Here is a 19020-nt window from a genome sequence, read left to right on the forward strand (position 1 = left end):
CGTCTGAGTGGATCAGACACAGTAGTGCTGCTGGAGTTTTTAAACACCTCAGTATCACTGCTGGACTGAGAATAGTCCACCAACCAAAAATATCCATCCATCAGCATCCTGTGACCACTGATGAAGGAGTAGAGAATCACTAACACTAACTGTGCAGCAAAGTATAAGCTACTGTCATGAGCAAAATGCGGTGTAAAAATATTCTTAGTTACTTCTCCTTTTGATCTTTCTTTCAAAATATTATTTAAGGTACAGTGATTGAAAGAAAAAATGAAATATTGTCATAAAATAAGTATATTTTTTAAATCTATGGGTGCTACAATTGTAGGGATTCCTAAAAGTGTAAAACTAACTGAAGAATTTTCCCTTTCATATTTTATGTTAAAGTTCACCTGAGTGATTAGGAACATTAAATGGTCAGCAATGACTATAAGACGGCTACAAGAAAATATTGAAACATTTTCACTATCAGGACAATAATTAAGAAGTTTAAAACAACTGGAGATGTTAAGAATCTGCCAGGAAGAGGACGCATGTCTATACTGACCCTATTCACAGTGAGGAGGATAGCCACAAGGATCACAGCTGGGGAATCGCAGATATTAGTTATTTCTTTGGGTCGTAGCGTCTCCCAAACCTCAATCCAACATCACCTATATAACCACAGATTGTTCGGCAGGGTTGCCAGAAGACAGCCAAGTACCAACAAAATCAAGCACCTACAGTTTGCCAAACATTACTGGAACTTTCAGTGGGACTGTGTTCTATGGTCAGATGTGACCATCCCACCCCAACTGGGTAGTATGGTGGTGGATCTGTGATGTTGTGGGGCTTTTTGTCTTCCAAAGGCCCTGGACAATTTATTCGATATATGGTATCACAGACTTCATTAAATAGCAGCAGAAAAAACACAGAAAACTGACTGGGCTATAGTTCAGATCTTCAGAAGACATTTAGTCCGTTCATCGATCTTTCTAGTCATCTGATTCTATTTTTGCTTTATTTTTTTGCTTTATTTTGTTGATATTTACTTTTGCCTCTGCAGTCCCTCCATAATTTCTCAGTTATTTTGTTTTGAGTGGCTCTGTATTTTTTTCATGTGGGTTGGACAGAGTTTATCTTAACTGTCTACTGGTCGTCAATCAGGAAAAACCACCATTCAAACACCATGAAATTCAGAAAACAAAAGAAGAATAGAGCAACATACCACAGGCGTCACAGAACAAGGAGATACACATTTAGGACTTAAATGAAGAAATAGATGCATAGGCTATAATAAATACAGGCTGATGTAATGGTGATAATCTATTGCTGCCATTACAGAATAGTGACCAGGATTCAGAAATCACTAAAAAAGTCATGTTTATTTGAAAATAGATTAGATTTTTCACCTTCTTTTTCACAGTTTTATGTATTTTATGAAAATCACGCCTGCTAGATACAAAAAATGGACAATAGATTCAAAATAGATGTTTGAATGATATACATCGTTAATATACTTCATTAGGCCAAACCACCAGTGCTTGTTGTGAACCCATTCATTTTCACTGACAGCAAAACAACCGGGATACATTATAATTAATCATCTATCTTTAAATGAAGACTGAACCAGTAACATCAGCTTTGTATTTGAGGTCTGAATGATTTTTCAGCAAAAAAAAACTTTAATTTCCAGTGATTCCCCCACACTCAGTCTGTTAAAGCAATGTTTCCCACCCCAGGTCCTGGTGAGCCCCACCGCCCTGTATCCAACACACTTGATCCAGCTAATCAGCTAATTAATGCGTAGGTTCCCCACCCTGGTCCCCTTGTCCTGCTCATTTTGGTGTTTTCCTGCTCTAGCACACCCACTTCAACTTAGGAAGGGATCATTAAAGATCAAGATGTGTTGTGTGTTGAAGTCCAGCAGGGGCTCTCAAACACCAGCTGAAGAACAGATTTCAATTTGATGTCTTATAAACTACACTGTGCTAAAACCAGGTAAACAGGTCTATTTGTTTACTTTGTGGTGAAACATGTACTCAGTGTGCTTTAAGTTCTGATGATGTCCACAATATGCTCAGAAAAGCATATTGTGGCATAGTTTATTATTATAGTAATAACATATTGCCGTATTGCCCACCCCTACGACAATATGAACTAATTTAGAATTCTAGTAGAAATCTATAAAATATAGTCTGAGTTAGTCCTCAGAATTAATTACTTTATGCCATTTCATAGTCCTTCAGATGACGGCTTAAAGACAAGGTCCCATACATGATCGTACCTAGCTATGAGGTCCGCACCTCGGTAGTTTTACAAGGGTTTACTCATGTATCTCCATTCATGATTTTTGATGTGGAAACAGTGCCCATATGATAATATGGTAGCCACTCGGGTCGTAGGCAATATAGGTCTACCCAATCAAACAGGGAAAGAATATTTATTTAGCCACATTTTTAAAGATAGTGACATTTGATTTGTTTTTCTGCCAATCAAATCATTATGCTCTAGGCCATCACTGCTTAGCGACTGTTGCTATCTGCAATTGCCTTAAGCTGTTTCGTTATCAGCGCCTGTCATGTTCATAACTAAATTAAGCAGTTCTACAGTTGGTAGTTTAACTACTAAAAAAGTAGATTAGGTGTTCCGAGTCCTTGTCCACAGTTTCCATTCCTTGGAGAACAATCTAAAAAGAAAGGACAAACATTTTAAAACATTTGAAATCAGTTACAGATGAACAAACAGGTGATAAATTCAATGTAAGATTGCCATCACCATTCAATCACAAAGAACAACAGACACAATCATCTGTCAATGTCCCTGTATATGCGTTATATAAAACAAAGAAGTAGATTCTCTTTTATAGGATAAGCTGAAAAAAAAAGAAAAACAGATAAAAAAAAGAACAGATGATTATACAAGAAGTTATATAAGATAAAGATGTAAACCACTCATCTTTAACAAAATGAATAAATCCAGAACACAGCAGGTTAAAACATAGAGGTATGTGTATACAGAGCTGAGAAGCAAAGATCAGAGGAAACTACAACTAGCATTTACCAACATATGGAGAAGTTCAAGTGTGGAGGACATGTTAAAGGCAGTCTGTTCCTTCCTGGAACAGACCATAGTCTCAGAAGGACCCTGAGCACAAGTGTGTTTGGAGTGTGTTGCCCCCACACTCTGACCGTAACACAAAAATTATGAAAGAAATAGACCTGCAAAATCATTTTAACGAGCCCATGTCATGGAAATATGGATTTCCTCACTAAAAGAGTTTGATGTAGTATGTAAACACTGTTAAAGTTTCAAAACACACCATTCACTCCCAGTCCATGCAGTCCATATATTGAAACTAAGTTTTTAAAAAAGCTTGTTTTGAATTTCCTGTTTTAGTGATGTCAGGAAAACCTCTGCATTTGCATATATCTGCCTGTTTAATGTACAGCAGTTTAGCCCCGCCCATTCTCACTGAAATTTTTCAGTGTCTTGAGTGTTTCAGCCTGGGGTGCCTTTTCAATGAGCATTAATAGATGTGGCCAATGAGAACAGATGTAATTTGCATAGTTCTATTTCCAAGGCACAGTTTCAAAAAACGAATTATCAGGGATAAAGAGAGGTTAGAAAATGGTCATGGTCAAATGAATTTTACCTGTTTTTGGTACACACACAAACATCATAAGTGGACCACAAGGGAAAATATTAAATATGAAGTTAAATAAGAAAAGTACTGGATATGGGTCCTTTAATAAACCATTCATGCTTGTTTATGTGCACTTTGAACAGTGCTGGAAAAAATGTGATCTAGAAACCAAAATGATTAATTCTCAAATAATGTGCAGTAGTCTATTATTTCCCGCAGTTACATTTCTGCACGAATATATATAGTTATAAATAACATATATTAAATATATAGCGGCAGGGTGTGGGCATTTATTTAGTCAACACATAAAAGGGCTATTCTAATTTGATGGATCTGCAATGGACTGTCCCTAGTTTTTGAGCTGGTGGTCTGAGGCCCACCCAGGCTTCTGGCAGTCAGAGGCCCCTGGGCACTGACCCCACTGGCCCAGTCAGTAATAATGAACCACCATCAAGGCAACACAGACTGTTACCAAAGGACAATACAGAATGTTTTGGAGTGAATGCAGCACATTGTGTCCTGAAGAAAAACAAACTAAAAATTTGAAACGCCAGTATTTTGAAGTATAATCGCTAATCTTCTGCTGTGTAGTCAGTTACAGTATGAGTTGATGTGGGTCCAGGTTTTTGTTTTAGGAGCGAGCATTAGAGAGATATATGGAAAAAACTGCCGGACTCTAATGGTAATGATAGCCTTTAGGCTAGGTTTAGCCTTAAGCATAGCAGCCTACTAGCCCAGCCCAGTGTGCCTCCACCGGTCAGCTGCATCACACAACAGTGTGGTCTCATGGCCTGTTGCTTCAATCAATACAATAAATCTGCTGAAAACCAGAACAATGACCGACATTTAGAGATTTGAGCGTGAGTGCACTGGACCTACATATGAGACAAATGACCTTGAGAAATTCGAATGTGGTATCAGCGCATCCATATGCATTGGACCCTTTCACTTTCAGTTGGACACCTGTAAAAACGGGTACTTTCACTCTGATCCCTCCTCTGCTCTCTTCCTCATATCTCCATTTACATCAATTGTGAAATTTTAACATTTGAGAACCTTTAAATTTGGTGCTAGATTGGGCTAGAAAAGAACCCAAAACATTTTACAATTTTAAAATAGCCCAAAACAGCTGTTCCCTCTAAGAGTTAATTTGGGTAAAATTACCATCATTGTGTTATTTCTGACCATTTCAAAACATGCACCAGAATACTGTTAAACAATGATGTGTAGATGAGCTTGTGTTAGCCCTCATTGTATCAGATTATTAGCTGATTATAGCTGATTGAAATATATTGATGTATTGTTTTGATTCCATGCAGACATACTATTCAACCGCATAATCAGAAATGAACGCAAACTGAAACAGCAACTTTGACTGCATTATTTCACAGTTCTAAAAGAAGGTTCATCTCTCCTTCAGGTCTCTTACCTGCTTGATGTTAACATTGGTGTTACTGTGGTTTGCGTTACCTTGAAAGGAAAAACAACACTCATTTCATATAAATCATTTCACAGAATCTCATGTGGAGTTAATCTTCTTTTATTCATCTTTTGTTGAGATTCAACAAACTACCAAATTAAATATGCAGAATTAAATAACACAGAATATGTCACCAAACTAAGGTAATACAAATAATATAAAATATACATTAATACTTACTGGCTCCTCCTCTGATTCATGTCCTGACTTCTAAATGTGTCATTATCTCCAGCTGATAAAGAAGAAGACTTTTAAAACTTATATATATATATATATATAAATATATAAATAAAGCTTCTCAATAGTTAAATAACTGTGGAACACTTACCTGCATGTTGGACAGTCTTTCGGTTAAATTGAGAAACATGATAACTGCTGCTGCTAAAGCCACAACTATGAGAGAAGAAACCATTCCAGCCATCAGAGCAGCTGAAGTTTTATTTCCACATACAACATCAGAAGAAAGCGTTCCTGCCTTTATTTCTGTAAGTCCCAGATCTTCACATCTGTCAGGGTGAAACAAATTGGCTGATGAAGTCATATGATTTTCTGATTGTGTAGTTTCTGTACAGTGCTCTTGATCTGGTTTATCCTTTAGATGAAGACGGAAGGTTATAAAACTACAACCAAATGACTCCTAAACATTTTCCTTCACACGCTGTATCTCTAATCAATAATCCCTCGTTTAGCTCCTTCAATCTCAAACAAAGTGACTTGTGTTCATGTACATTGTATTTTCACCCTTAAATCATTTATTCCTCTCTTGTGTATTATGGCACTAAAATGATCACTATTATGTTTTTATGTTGTACTCTGTTATGTTGTAACATTTGAAAAGAGTATTGTCTATTTTGTTTTTCTTTTATTTTATGCCTATATTTCATTTTTTCTTGGCATGATTTATAATCTCACTAGAACTGCTGTGGGAAAATCCCTACTATTGAATAATCATTCACTGATCATAATAATCATTCAGTGACTCATCAACTGAACACTCACTTTGAATGTGGGTGACAAATCTGAAGAGAGCCACTTGAGAAGGTACCATCTGGACATTCAGCACATTCAGTATCTTTAAATGCTGTTCCTGCAAACATACAAGTCCTGCTTAGTCACAGAGAATAAAATCAACACACTTATTTCTGAGGTAAATAGTTTTGGACAGCACTGTCTACCAGTCTTAAAGGCACAAAAACACAAACATTGTAATTATAAAGGATAAAAAGGCTGGAAAAAGGACTTGTAAAAACAAATTCTGACTATTACAAAGTAGAATGTGTAGAATCCTTTAAAGATTACAACCGCATTACTTTGAAAGTTTATAATGTATACAGATGTGTTACACTAACCTCTTTGCTTTATATATTGTCCAGGGCTGCAGTTTGTGTGTTTCATAGCTCGTCTACAGCTGCCTCTGTGTTGATCAGTACAGTAATATCCATCTAGTGACTTACAGACTGTATTTGATGATCGAGTGCAGGGGGTCTTTACTCTTAAACCCTGACCTGTGAAAAACACAAAATAACTCTGTCCAAGAATTTGTCACTGCACTGAACTTTTTATCTATATATTTAATCAATGCTTTAAATACACAAATCACACAGACGTCTACAAAGTATGTTATAAATGCATTACTTATGAAGGACAGACTTACCAGAAATGCACACTGTACAATTGAAGCATTTTATAAGACCATTGGGTACATCAATGTAAGCTGATTCAGGACATGGAGCACAAGTAGTGCTTGTATCCGCAGTACAATGCCTATGAACATGGTTTCCTAAAAAAAAATGCAACCAACAATGAGACAGAACATTTTTTACACAATTTACACAATCTTCCATTTGCTTTAAGACACATTTGCTTTAAGAAGAGGTTTATAAATGACAACACAGCTACAGTTTTCACGAGCAAAATGTGCTCTGCACCATGCAAACCATCTGATTCCGTTAATGCTTTGCTGGATAGCTTCAACTCAAAAATTGTCAGAGTTATGGATGATGTTGAACCGGTTAAAGTTAAAATCATGTCGTGGCAATAGAAAGCACCATGGAGGAATGCTACTGCAGTTTAACTCATAAAGAGAGAATGTAGAATGGCTCAACGCAGATAGCGTATAAACCCAGCTTCAGATCCACAAAGAAATCTTCAAAGATAGGCTGCATGATTCTCCAACATGATCAACAATAATTTTAACAACAGCAAAATACTCTTTGCCATGGCTGACAAACTAAGTAAGTCACCTACATATATGGCCCCTAAACTAGTATCAACTGAAAGATGTTATGAGTTTGCACACAATAAAAATCATAATATCAGGCAAGCCATTAATACATCTATATCTACCAAGGAGCCTGTGTTCTCTCCATCACTGCGTAAAGATATCAAGGTGAGATGTGTTTTACTCAAAAGCAGCAGTCATGTCAAGTGTTTTTCTAACACATTAAAACTGCAGTTATGAAGCCTCATTTAAAAAATGAAAAAATCTAGAAGTAACTCTATTGAGTAATTACAGACCGATTTCAAATCTACCTTTCATTAGAAAAATTATTGAGAAAATTGTCTTCAAGCAACTTACTGGCTCTCTGTCCTTAAATCAGTCAGGATTGTGGCCTAATTGTAGTACTGAGACTGCTCTAATTAAAATTATTAATGGCATTTGTTTAAATACAGCACTCGCTTTAAAACTTTGATACCACTGACCATAAAATTCTTATACATAGATTTGAGAACCAGGTTGCACTCTCAGGAACTGTCCTAAAACGGTTCAGTTCATACCTGCAAAGCAGCGATTGTCCAAATTTACAATAATGTTTCTGAGAGAGCGCCAGTGATCTGTGGTGTCCCACAGGGTTCAATTCTTGGGCCACTCTTACTTAATTTATACATGCATCCTCCAAATACTACAAAACTATGGGATATCTTACTGCTCAGATTTACTTGGCTCAAATAGCTTTAAGTACCATCAGCACATCACTAACTGGACGGGATAAAACCTTCTGCAGTTAAATAAAGAAAAAACAGAGATTATTTTATTCTGGAATAGCAGTGAGAGGCAGAGACTTGCTGCCTATCTAGAGCTCTAAAATCTAAAGAACTAGCACGTAATCTTAGTGTGCTAATGGACGTGGCTTTCAGTGTTAGCAGTGATGTCAAAGTGGTCACTAAATCAGCATTTTATCACCTTAGGAACTTCAACAAGATCAGAGATTTTCTGACTAAAGCAGACCTGGAGAAACTCATTCACGCCTTTATTTCTTGCAGGATTGATAACTGTAATGGACTCCCAAAAACAATCACACAGCTTCAGATGATTCAAAATGCAGCTGTCACAGTCTCACTAGGAGTAAAAGAAGGAACACATCACTCCCATTCTTAAATCCTTACACTGGCTAGTAATTAGTAAGTTACAGAATAGATTTTAAGATACTATTACTGGTCTATAAATCACTTAATGGTGTAAGAACAGCGTATTTATCTGATATGCTGCAGCGATATGAGCCAAGCAGAACTCTCAGATCATTAGGAACTGCTGCTCTTAAATGGAACCATGCATTGCACTCCCAAACCTAAAGAAGCAAGACGCTCTGTGTCAGCGCCCTCTACCCTCCTGCCCCAGTCCCTCTCCAGTTGGTGCCTATGTTCTCATTTGTATTTTAATTTAGGCAAATTTTATTCCAGGTATTTTGGATCATTTTATTGATTCATTCTACATTAAATATTTACACAGTGTAAGGGCTACTAGTTTTTTTTTTTACACTGTGTAAAAAAAAATAAAACCTTAATCAAAAGTTTTAATATTACAGTGATGATATATTTATTCTGTGCACTTAAGTTGTTGTATAGCTGGGTGTGATGGCTTTCCCACAGATGTAGACAATGCAGTTTTAAACTTTTAACTTACCAGGTGCACACATGGGACAGCATTCTCCATTTATCTCATACTCAGTGCGTACACACAGGAAACAACTGAGTTCAAAATTCAGAGAGAAAATAGCAGCAAAAAGATAAAATGTCTCCAAGTTACAGATCATCTTCAAAGTGCTAGTTCAGTATCCTCTAATAAAGAAAGAAGAAATAAATGTTTCTCCCGCACTCTTCATTTATCCATCCGCTTTGGCTTCCAATCATCTGCTAAGCCATCTAGCAAGTTGGCTTCATGCTGATGGTACCATTGGTAGTTCAACAATAACAACAAAAATATGTAGATTTTAGTCCTGGTAGATCTGCTAATGCAGTTCATCCCATTCTCTACACATGCATTGGGCCAAGTTCTCATTCAGGGTTTCCACTCTATGGAGAAGAATCTAAAAAGAAAGGACAAATATTATAATTACTGAAATCAGAAAAATTCTGAGTGTGAAGAAAGTGCAGCTTTATGATATTCAGGGGCATTTCAATATAACAGAGATTACAATTATAATAAAATTACGAGAACATCAGACACAGTTTAGCTAATTGCTCTCACTGAAACAGACAATCAACTGTCCTTGTCCCTGTATATGTGTTATATAAATAAATATTTAGATGCAACGTTATATATGGAAGCATATCAGTGTCAAAATTAGAATGTAAACGTAGTATGCAAAATGGAAATGTAATCAGTTTTAATTTTCCACTCATACATGCAAGCATGGGCTCAAAATGACAATTCAAATTCAAAAATTCAATTTATATTTGCCATTTGGTGCACTAGTATTGACATTTCATTTACACAAAAATTTAGATGCTTTATTAGTAGCTTTGTTGAAATTTAAATGTATTTCCACAACTGCAAATTCATGCCTTTCATGTTTTGCTAATGACTGTCTTTATAAACCTATTCAGAGGTGGGTAGTAACTAATTACATTACTAAAATATTGATGGATTTTTACTCTCCTGAGCCTTATTTTTAGTACTTAGTACTTTATTTTTCTAGTAATTTTGAGTACCTTTACTTCTGCTGAAGTATATTAGTAAAGAAAGAAATCTTTTATATTTTATATATTACATTTAGCTTTTAATTCCTTTTTGTGTTTAATTTCAGTTTGTTTTGATAGTGACAATAATTGTACTGCTTTGTGATTGGTTACATCTCTGATTTGAATCTTTGTATTTTAGACCAAAAGAATCCCAAAAAGAGAAGAACACAATCTTCAGTTCCTGTGCTGACAAATACTGGATGTATAAGAAGCTCCACTGCAGAACTAAGTTTTTAAAATAGATTTTCGACCTGATACTTTTGTATTTCTACTCAAGTTGTTTTGGGGAAGGTTCTTTTACTTGTGTAATGATTTTATGCAAGTATCAATACTTTTACTTGAGTATTGATTTAGACCAAACTACCCACCTCTGAACCTAATCATGAACAGTGTCAGTGTTTGTTTTGATGCTGCTTCAGTAGCTGCAGCCTCAGATAGCAGTATTTGTGCCTAGTTCATTTTCTAAAGATGCGACAGTTTTTTTTTGTTTATTATATTTTTTTCCTTTGGTTTGGATGGGGGACTGCAAGGGCTAAGTTGAAAGTGGACTAAATTACACTCGTGGGTGTTTGTTTATTGATAAGAAGTTTTGCACTCTGCTACTTTCACATTCACCACCAAGAAAACAAAGAAACCGAAAATGGAGACACTTATCATCTGTGTGGATGTCAACTTAAATTTATCCGATCAGGTTGCCAAAATATGCTCCACGTTCGATAATCAAACGCATATTATTAATTTTTTGCTTGTCTTTAGTTATTTACAGCAGCTCGCAGTGCAGGAACAATAGGAGCATCTGTAAAGAGTGAAATGTTAAAGCAGCAGATGTACTGTGCAGACAGTACAGAGAAAATGTGAAGGAAAAAACATGTTCAATTTGGGTGGAGTTGCATGTCAAAACTAAACTAAAGAAGCTCTCCCAGCTGAAATGGAGATTCTGATTGGCTCTGCTGCTGAGTTTTAGTCTGCTCGTGCTGATCAGTGCTTCATGCAGTTTAGGGAAAGTGGAGGTTTTTATGTTTGCGTCTTGAACTCAAAAAGTTGTGGGGCATCGCCACGGTACTTTGAAAAGTAGTGGGGCAAATGTCCGTTCGCCACCGTGGTTCCGGCAGCCCTGATCCATACATCCATTAAAAAATCCCTCAACTCTGCCCTCTATTTTCTCATGCAATTGGTCTTCTTAAAGTATTCTTCTACATGTCATAAATGGTATTAGATCAGAGGCGAGTACTAGAACTAGCTGGCTCACCATCATGGTTTGTGTTCACAACTCCTCAAAATGGATGAGGAGAAAAAGGTGGAGCTGAGAGGAAAAGAAAGAGCATGCTCAGAATAACTAATTCAGCAAGAGAGCAACAGGTCTTTAACATCTGCTGATCACCTTATCACTCTAGATATCTGCTACTGCTGGCTGTTTCTCTCTGTCAGGAAATGTCAAATTAAGCCACCACCAACCGCGATGATATGCGTTATTGATTTTCACACTCTAATTAACAGATTTCATTAGCGTTGGCACGTTCTGCATCTGCTTACAGGAACAGCCCAGGTTCTTCTTTCTAGCATAGATATCTCAGAACTGATTTTACACCCTCTGCAATGACTGATATGGCACTCTTCTGTACGTACACACTTACATTTGTATTTTCTGCTTATGCCAATTAAAGCCATTACTGAACTTTTACTTCACATGGCAGTCACAATGGCTTGTTTATTGGAATTTGTTGTAATGTCAGTAGTTTTTGGAGCAAAAAAATACTCCTTGCCCAGATAAATTGTTTTATGTATCATTTTCTTTACCTCAGTTGCACATTTATTACTAAATATTCTTTTTTAATTTACAATCAGAAGTTATTTTAAATGTTTAAACAGCATCAATGTATCATGTGAAAGGGGGAGATGGTTGCAACACAGGACAGCTGCAACAGGTCTTATTCCTACAATAAGAAACATGCTGATAAGTGATGACACTTAGACTGCACATGCACAGGTAGACCCTCACCCCACCAGGAAAGTAATGAAAGTAATTTTTGTTATGAGCTATATTTTTGTTTTACTACCCTGAGCTTTTGTATGAATTAATTAAAACTTAAGCTGAATCACTGCTTTGTTGACTTCTAAGTGCACGGTTAGCATGTGTCAGGTCAGTGTGTCTATCTAGCACATGATGGTCTGTCATGGGTGACACGATGGGGACGGTTGAGAGGCTAATAATGAAAAACTGAGCAGCTAATGATGAACCATGAGAGGCTAATGATAAACAAAATAATTCCCAAAATAACTTGTTTGTATTTTCTCATACATGTGTGTGGGGAGGGTGGGGTGTCATACAGTGAATAAAAAGACCTGAAAGTGGAAACTGTATTCTGTTTGTTTTCAGTAGTCTATGCCAAGAGTGAGGAAGAGAGTTACTAACAGAGGAGTTCCCATCAATATTTTAAACTGAGCTTCAAATGTAATCAGGGATGAGGGCAGGACAATAATAATAATAATAATAATAATAATAATACTATAATATTATTGTAAAACAACACATAATTTTAGAATACTATGCTTATTGAGACAAAAAGCAAAAGTTAATAGCTGAAATTTAATGTATTTTAACACTGACTTCTTCCATTCAAATAAACATTGTGAATGATACACTATATGGAAAAAAGTATTGGGACACCTACGCATTACACCTACAAGAGCTTTTATGAATCCCATTCTAAATCCTTAGGCAATAATATGGAGTCACCCCCTCCCCCCGACCAATGTCTTGGTATGTTGAAGCATTAAGATTTCACTTCACTGGAACTAAGTGGCCTAGGTCAACCCCTGAAAACAACCCCATATCATTATCCCTCCTTCACCAAATGTTACAGTTGGCACAATGCTGTCAGGCAGGTAACGTTCTCCTGGCTTTCACCAAACCCAGACTCGTCCATCAGACTGCCAGATAGAGAAGCATGATTCATCGCTCCACAGAATGTGTTTCCACTTTAGAGTCTAGTGACGACGTGCTTTACACCAATCCATCTGACGCTTGGCATTGTGCCTGGTGATGTAAGGCTAACATGCATTTGCTCAGTCATGGGAACCCATGCCATGAAGCTCCTGGCGCACAGTTTCTGTGCTGATGTTAATGCCAGAGGAAGTTTAGAATTCTGCAGTTACTGTGGCAGCAGAGCGTTGTTGACTTTTATGCACTATGCGTCTCAGAACTCTGCAACCCTGCTCTGTAACTTAAAGTGATCTGAGTTACTGTGGTTCCTAAACACTTCTAATCTTCAAAAATACTACTGACAGTTAATTGTGAAATATCTAGGAAGGAAGAAACTTCAAGAACCGACTTGGAATGGTGACATTCTATTACAGTACCATGCTCAAATTCACTGAACGACCCATTTCACAAATGTTTGTAAAGGCAGACTGCACGGCTAGCTACTTGATTTGATAAACCTGTGGCAATGGGACTGAATGAAACACCTAAATTCAATGATTAAGAAGTGTGTCCCAATACTTTTTCTATATAGTGTGTGTGTGTGTAATTAGCTTCAAATGCTTCACATAATTAGCAGACAGATTTAAGTTTTAAAAACTTGGTTGGTCTAGTCCAAATTGTCTCTGAGTAACTGAGAGAAATGCAAAAAGTGTTACAAATGTCCCCAGTCTCTGCTACCAAATAGCCTACCTAAGTATGATACCATCCATGAAATATGACAGTGGCATCATCAGCTCAGTCACTGAAACATTTCAGTGTAAATAATGCTTCATACCATTCAATAGTCTAACAAACATTTAACATTTGATGCTAGCAGTGGAATTGCATGCCTTGAGAGCATCAACTTATGTGGGACATAACAATAGCAAATAAACAAGCAAATTACATCATCATTTTACTATTAATTGAATGTAATTTTCATTTGGGTGGCTCATTGTTTCTGCACTGGGGCCCGTAAGATCCTAGTTACACCACTGGACACCACATACATAACCACAAGTTTGGCAGCGTTGCCAGAAGAAAGCCTCTGTTGAGCACCTACAGTTTTCCAGACATTACTGGTATTCCCAGTGGGACCATGTTCTATGGTAAGGTGAGACCAAAACACACAGACAGTGATCCAAAACACAGCCCAAAATCAACACAAAAATGGTTCACTGACCACATAATCAAGGTTTTGCCATGGCCACCTTAGTCCCCTGACCTAAACCTCATAGAAAAAGTGCAAGATGAGCTGAAGAGAAGAGTCCACAATGTGGAGCTCAGAATCTGAAGGATCTACAGAGGTTCTGTACGGAGGAACGGTCTCAGATCCTTTGTTGTGTTCTAAAGTCTCATTAAGTATTATAAGAGAAGACTCTGGGCTGTTATCTTTAGTAAATGAGGCTGCACAAAGTATTAAATGACGGATTGCCAACAACTGTGGCACATAAAGATCTGAGAAAAAATATGTATTTCCTGGTATTTCATTTTCTTTTCAGTCATTGTAATTTAAGTAAAGGTTAGATTTTTGTTCATATTTTGAATGAAAGAACAAAAGGATAAGCAATGAAGTTTACAGTCTGTTTTGCTCATGTTTTTTAGGGGTGCTAATGTTTGTGGTAGAACACTGTATATACCCAAATAAAACGTCAAAATTCAGTAAAAAAAAATCATTACAAAAACACTTTAAATGTTTTATTAGAATCCATTTTTAATATCCCATAACGCTGTGTGGTAAAGCCCAACATCAGCCTCATCAGTTACTCATTATTAGAGTGTGACGAGGGCGAAAATGGTGAGGTGTTGCTTTTCCACCGTTTACAGGCTTTAACTTCTGTTCGGCGCTGCTGCCATGGTAACGCTGAATGATGGCGCACGTGCAGTGGGAAAAAACACAAATTCTGATCTGAGCGTTCACATTAAGGTCATGGCAATGAATCAGATACGTATCCAATCTAAGACCACATATGAAAGGCTACGTTCACATTACCAGGTTGAAGTGGCACAAATCCGATTTTTGATGTTTTCAGGGCTGCGTGGACACGCAAATCTGATCTTTTCAAATCCGACCTGAGTCACTTTCATATGTGGTCCTATGTGGATACGTATCCGATTTGTGGCCATGCGACCTTAATGTGAAAGCTCAGATCAACAACAGCAATTCACGTTATGTTACTGAGTAGGATGTGCGCATGCGGGTCATTTCAGGACGCCGGTTCGTTCACATTAATGACAGATTTGAATCACTTACCTAAACGAGTGTGAACCATGGTGTCAGAAAGATCGAATTTGAGCAAAAAATCGGATTAGAGAAATGAGGCTTGTAATGTAAATGTAGCTACAGTGGTTCAGGATCAGATTTGCGTGTCCATACAGCTCTGAGAACGTCAGATCTGAATCACATTAGGGCAAAAAATCTGATTTGTGCCACTTTAGCCTGGTAATGTGAACGTAGCCTCTGACAGGATGGTTCACACTCGTTTAGGTAAGTGATTCAAATCCACAGGCTTTAACTTCTGTTCGGCGCTGCTGCCATGGTAACGCTGAACGATGGCGCCTTGGAAAAAAAAGCACATGAATGATCTGAGCGTCACATTAAGGCCGCATGGCCACGAATCGGATATCTCACCTTCTTCGCCTTCCTCTCGCTCTAATAGTGAACCGCTGAGAGCTGTTCAGAGTTAACTCTCTTCGCGATGAAGGCTCTGCTCTTTAGTTTGTTTGCTGTTCATGACGCACGTGATTCATTCACGTGACATTGCTGATTAGGATGTGTGCCTGCGGGTCATTTCAGGATCGTGGTTCGTTCACATTAATGACAGATTTGAGTCGCTTAGCTGAACGAGTGTGAACCATCATGTTAGACCAGGGGTGTCCAGTCTTGTCCTCAGACGGCTGGTGTGGCTGCAGGTTTTTACTCCAACAAAGCAGGAGGTGATGAAATGTTTGAAGACTGAGACCAACTGATTAAACAACCAGGTGTGCTGCAGCTTGTTTGGAGTGAAAACCTGCAGCCTTACCGGCCCTTTGCGGATAATTTTTTTAGCCCCTTCTACCCTGTTCTTCAGTGGTCAGGACCACCACAGAGCAGGTATTATTTGGGTGGTGGATCATTCTCAGCACTGCAGTGACACTGATGGTGGTGGTGAGTTAGTGTGTGTTGCGCTGGTATGAGTGGATCAGACACAGCAGTGCTGCTGGAGTTTTTAAACACCAGAAATATCCAGCCAACAGTGTCCTGTGGGCAGCGTCCTATGACTACTGATAAAGGAGTAGAGAATGACTGACACTAACTGTGCAGCAAAGTATAAGCTACTGTCATGAGCAAAATGAGGTGTAAAAATATTCTTAGTTACTACTCCTTTTGATCTTTCATTCGAAATATTATTTAAGGTATAGTGATTGAAAGAAAAAATGAAATATTGTCATAAAATAAATATATTTTTTAAATCTATGGGTGCTACAATTGTTGGGATCCCTAGAAATTCCTAAAAGTGTAAAACTAACTGAAGAATTACCCCTTTCACATTTTATGTTAAAGTTCTCCTGAGTGATTAGGAACATTAAATGGTCAGCCATGACTATAAGACGGTTACAAGAAAATAACTAAACGGTTAAAAATGCCCATTTTCACTATCAGGACAATAATTAAGAAGTTTAAAACAACTGTAGATGTTAAGAATCTGTCAGGGTCAGTATGTCTATACTGACCCTATTCTCAGTGAGGTGGATAGCTACTAGGATCACAGCTGGGGAATCGCAGATATTAGTTATTTCTTTGGGTCTCAGTACCAAGTACCAACAAATCAAGCACCTACAGTTTGCCAAACTTTACTGGAACTTTCAGTGGGACTGTGTTCTATGGCCAGACGAGACCATTCCACCCCAACTGTGAAGTATGGTGGTGGATCTGTGATGTTGTGGGGCTTTTTGTCTTCCAAAGGCCCTGGACAATTTATTCGAATATATGGTATCACAGACTCCATCAAATAGCAGCAGAAATAAAAATCAAAAACTGACTGGGCTATAGTTCAGATCTTCAGAAGACATTTAATCCATTCATTGATCTTTCCAGTCATCTGATAATTTTTTTCCCTTTATTTTGTTGATATTTACTTTTGCTTCTGCAGTTCCTCCATAACTTCTCTGTCGTCTGTTTTTTTTGAGTGGCTCTGTATTTTTTTCATGTGGGTTGGACAGAGTTTATCTTAACTGTCTACTGGTCGTCAATCAGGAACAACCACCATTCAAACACCATGAAATTCAGGAAACAAAAGAAGAATAGAGCAACATATCACAGGCCTCACTGATCAATAAGCTATATGCTTCGTCTTAAACGAAGAAATAGATGCATAGGCTATTATAAATACAGGCTGATGTAATGGTGATAATCTATAACTGTACAGAATAGTGACCAGGATCGGTAATCATTTGAAAAAAATCATGTTTATTTGAAAATAAATTTGATTTTTTACCTCCTTTTTCACAGATTTATGTATTTTACGAAAATCATGCCTGCTAGATACAAAATATAGACAATAGTAGATGTTTCAATGATATACATTATTAATATACCTCATTAGGCCAAACCACCAGTGCTTGTTTTGATACCGTTCATTTCCACTGACAGCAAAACAACCGGAATACATTATATTTAATGATCTATGTTTAAATGAAGACTGAACCAGTAACATCAGCTTTGTATTTGAGGTCTGAATGATTTTTCAGCAAAAAGAACGTTTAAAAAAAGAAGTTTAATTTTCAGTGATTCCCCCACACTCAGTCTGTTAAAGCAGAGTTTCCCACCCCAGGTCCTGGTGAGCCCCCCAGCCTGTATCCAACACACTTGATCCAACCAATCAGCTAATTAATGCGTAGGTTCCCCACCCTGGTCCTGGAGAGCCCCCTGTCCTGCACATTTGGTGTTTTCCTGCTCTAGCACACTCACTTCACTCACAAAGGGCTTGTTAAAGATCAAGAGGTGTGTGTTGAAGTCCAGCAGGGGCTCTCAAAGACCAGCTGAAGAACAGACTAGATCAATCACAGAACAAGTTCAGTTACACACTTTACAGAGATTTTGATCTGACATACTGTATATATGCTTCTCATTTCTTAGGAAGAATTCATTTTAGCAAGTGTTTATGCTCCTATGATGTGGAGGTGGGCAATATAGCAAAAAATATTACATTTTCGCAATACATGATATGCATCATGATCTAGATTTAAGTGGGAACAGACAAGATGGAACATGTAGTGCCACATTTTACAAAATGCAATAATAATAATAATAATAATAATAATAATAAACCTACAACTACAATGATTTTAATTCAGTGTCTCCTAAACTGCACTGTCCTAAATCCAATTAAACAGGCCTATTTATGTTCACTTTGTGATGAAACATGTAGTCAGTGTGCTTTCAGTACTGATGATATCCACAGTATGCTCAGATAAGCATATTGTGACATGATTTTCATGATAACAGTAAAATATTGCCCACCACTACTACAATGTAAAACTAATTCAGTGTTTTAATAGAAAGCCATAAAAAAATACCAAACATGAACTCTATTAACATCTACATACAGTGATGCTTTCTCTTATTTTAATACACATTGTCAAATACAGGCAAATGTTTATTTCGTTCACTTTTGGTTGCATAGGTAGAATAGAGTGTCTTATATTGTTTTATTTGTGTATATAAACTTAGACCACCACTTGGTAACAGCAATGAGCATGTCACATCATGTATGGAGATCAGTGTGGAGCTTCATAAATGTCTGTAACTTCACTATGTGGTGCCATCTAGAGCAGGATGCTTTCCCAGTATGGATCTTGACTCCTTTTGAGGTTCCATCTCATTCCTCCCTGCTGCAGTGCTTGGTTTGCTTTTTAGTGCTTCGAAAACTGAATTCTGTGAAGCTGCCCTGTGACAATGTCTTTGTAAAACATGCATTACTAAAATGATGATGGAGATCCATTATATTT

At 37.4% G+C, this 19020-nt stretch overlaps 1 protein-coding gene across 1 annotated transcript; it reads right to left on the reverse strand.

The window, feature by feature from the left end:
* Positions 1-2842: 2842 nt before the first annotated feature.
* On the reverse strand, positions 2843-11198 carry LOC118814103 (tumor necrosis factor receptor superfamily member 14-like). Its single transcript, XM_036579764.1, has 7 exons — positions 11131-11198; positions 9010-9074; positions 6760-6885; positions 6455-6610; positions 6105-6192; positions 5434-5611; positions 2843-2854 (listed from the first exon to the last, which is right to left on the reverse strand). The coding sequence occupies exons 1-7, from the start codon at positions 11196-11198 to the stop codon at positions 2843-2845; spliced, it is 693 nt and encodes a 230-aa protein (XP_036435657.1).
* Positions 11199-19020: the final 7822 nt, after the last annotated feature.

Source organism: Colossoma macropomum, unplaced genomic scaffold, assembly GCF_904425465.1.
Source record: "Colossoma macropomum unplaced genomic scaffold, Colossoma_macropomum, whole genome shotgun sequence".
In the NCBI taxonomy this organism is placed as follows: Eukaryota; Metazoa; Chordata; class Actinopteri; order Characiformes; family Serrasalmidae; genus Colossoma; species Colossoma macropomum.

Bases quoted from the DNA above. Each gene is read 5' to 3' on its own strand.
- LOC118814103 (XM_036579764.1), bottom strand. From the start codon at position 11,198: ATGGATGTATGGATCAGGGCTGCCGGAACCACGGTGGCGAACGGACAT. The intron at 9,075-11,130 runs GTACCGTGGCGA...TTTTGAACTCAG, and splicing joins TTGCCCCACTACTTTTCAAA to TTGTTTCCTGTGTGTACGCA. The intron at 5,612-6,104 runs GTGAGTGTTCAG...TCACCCTGACAG, and splicing joins ATTTGTCACCCACATTCAAA to ATGTGAAGATCTGGGACTTA.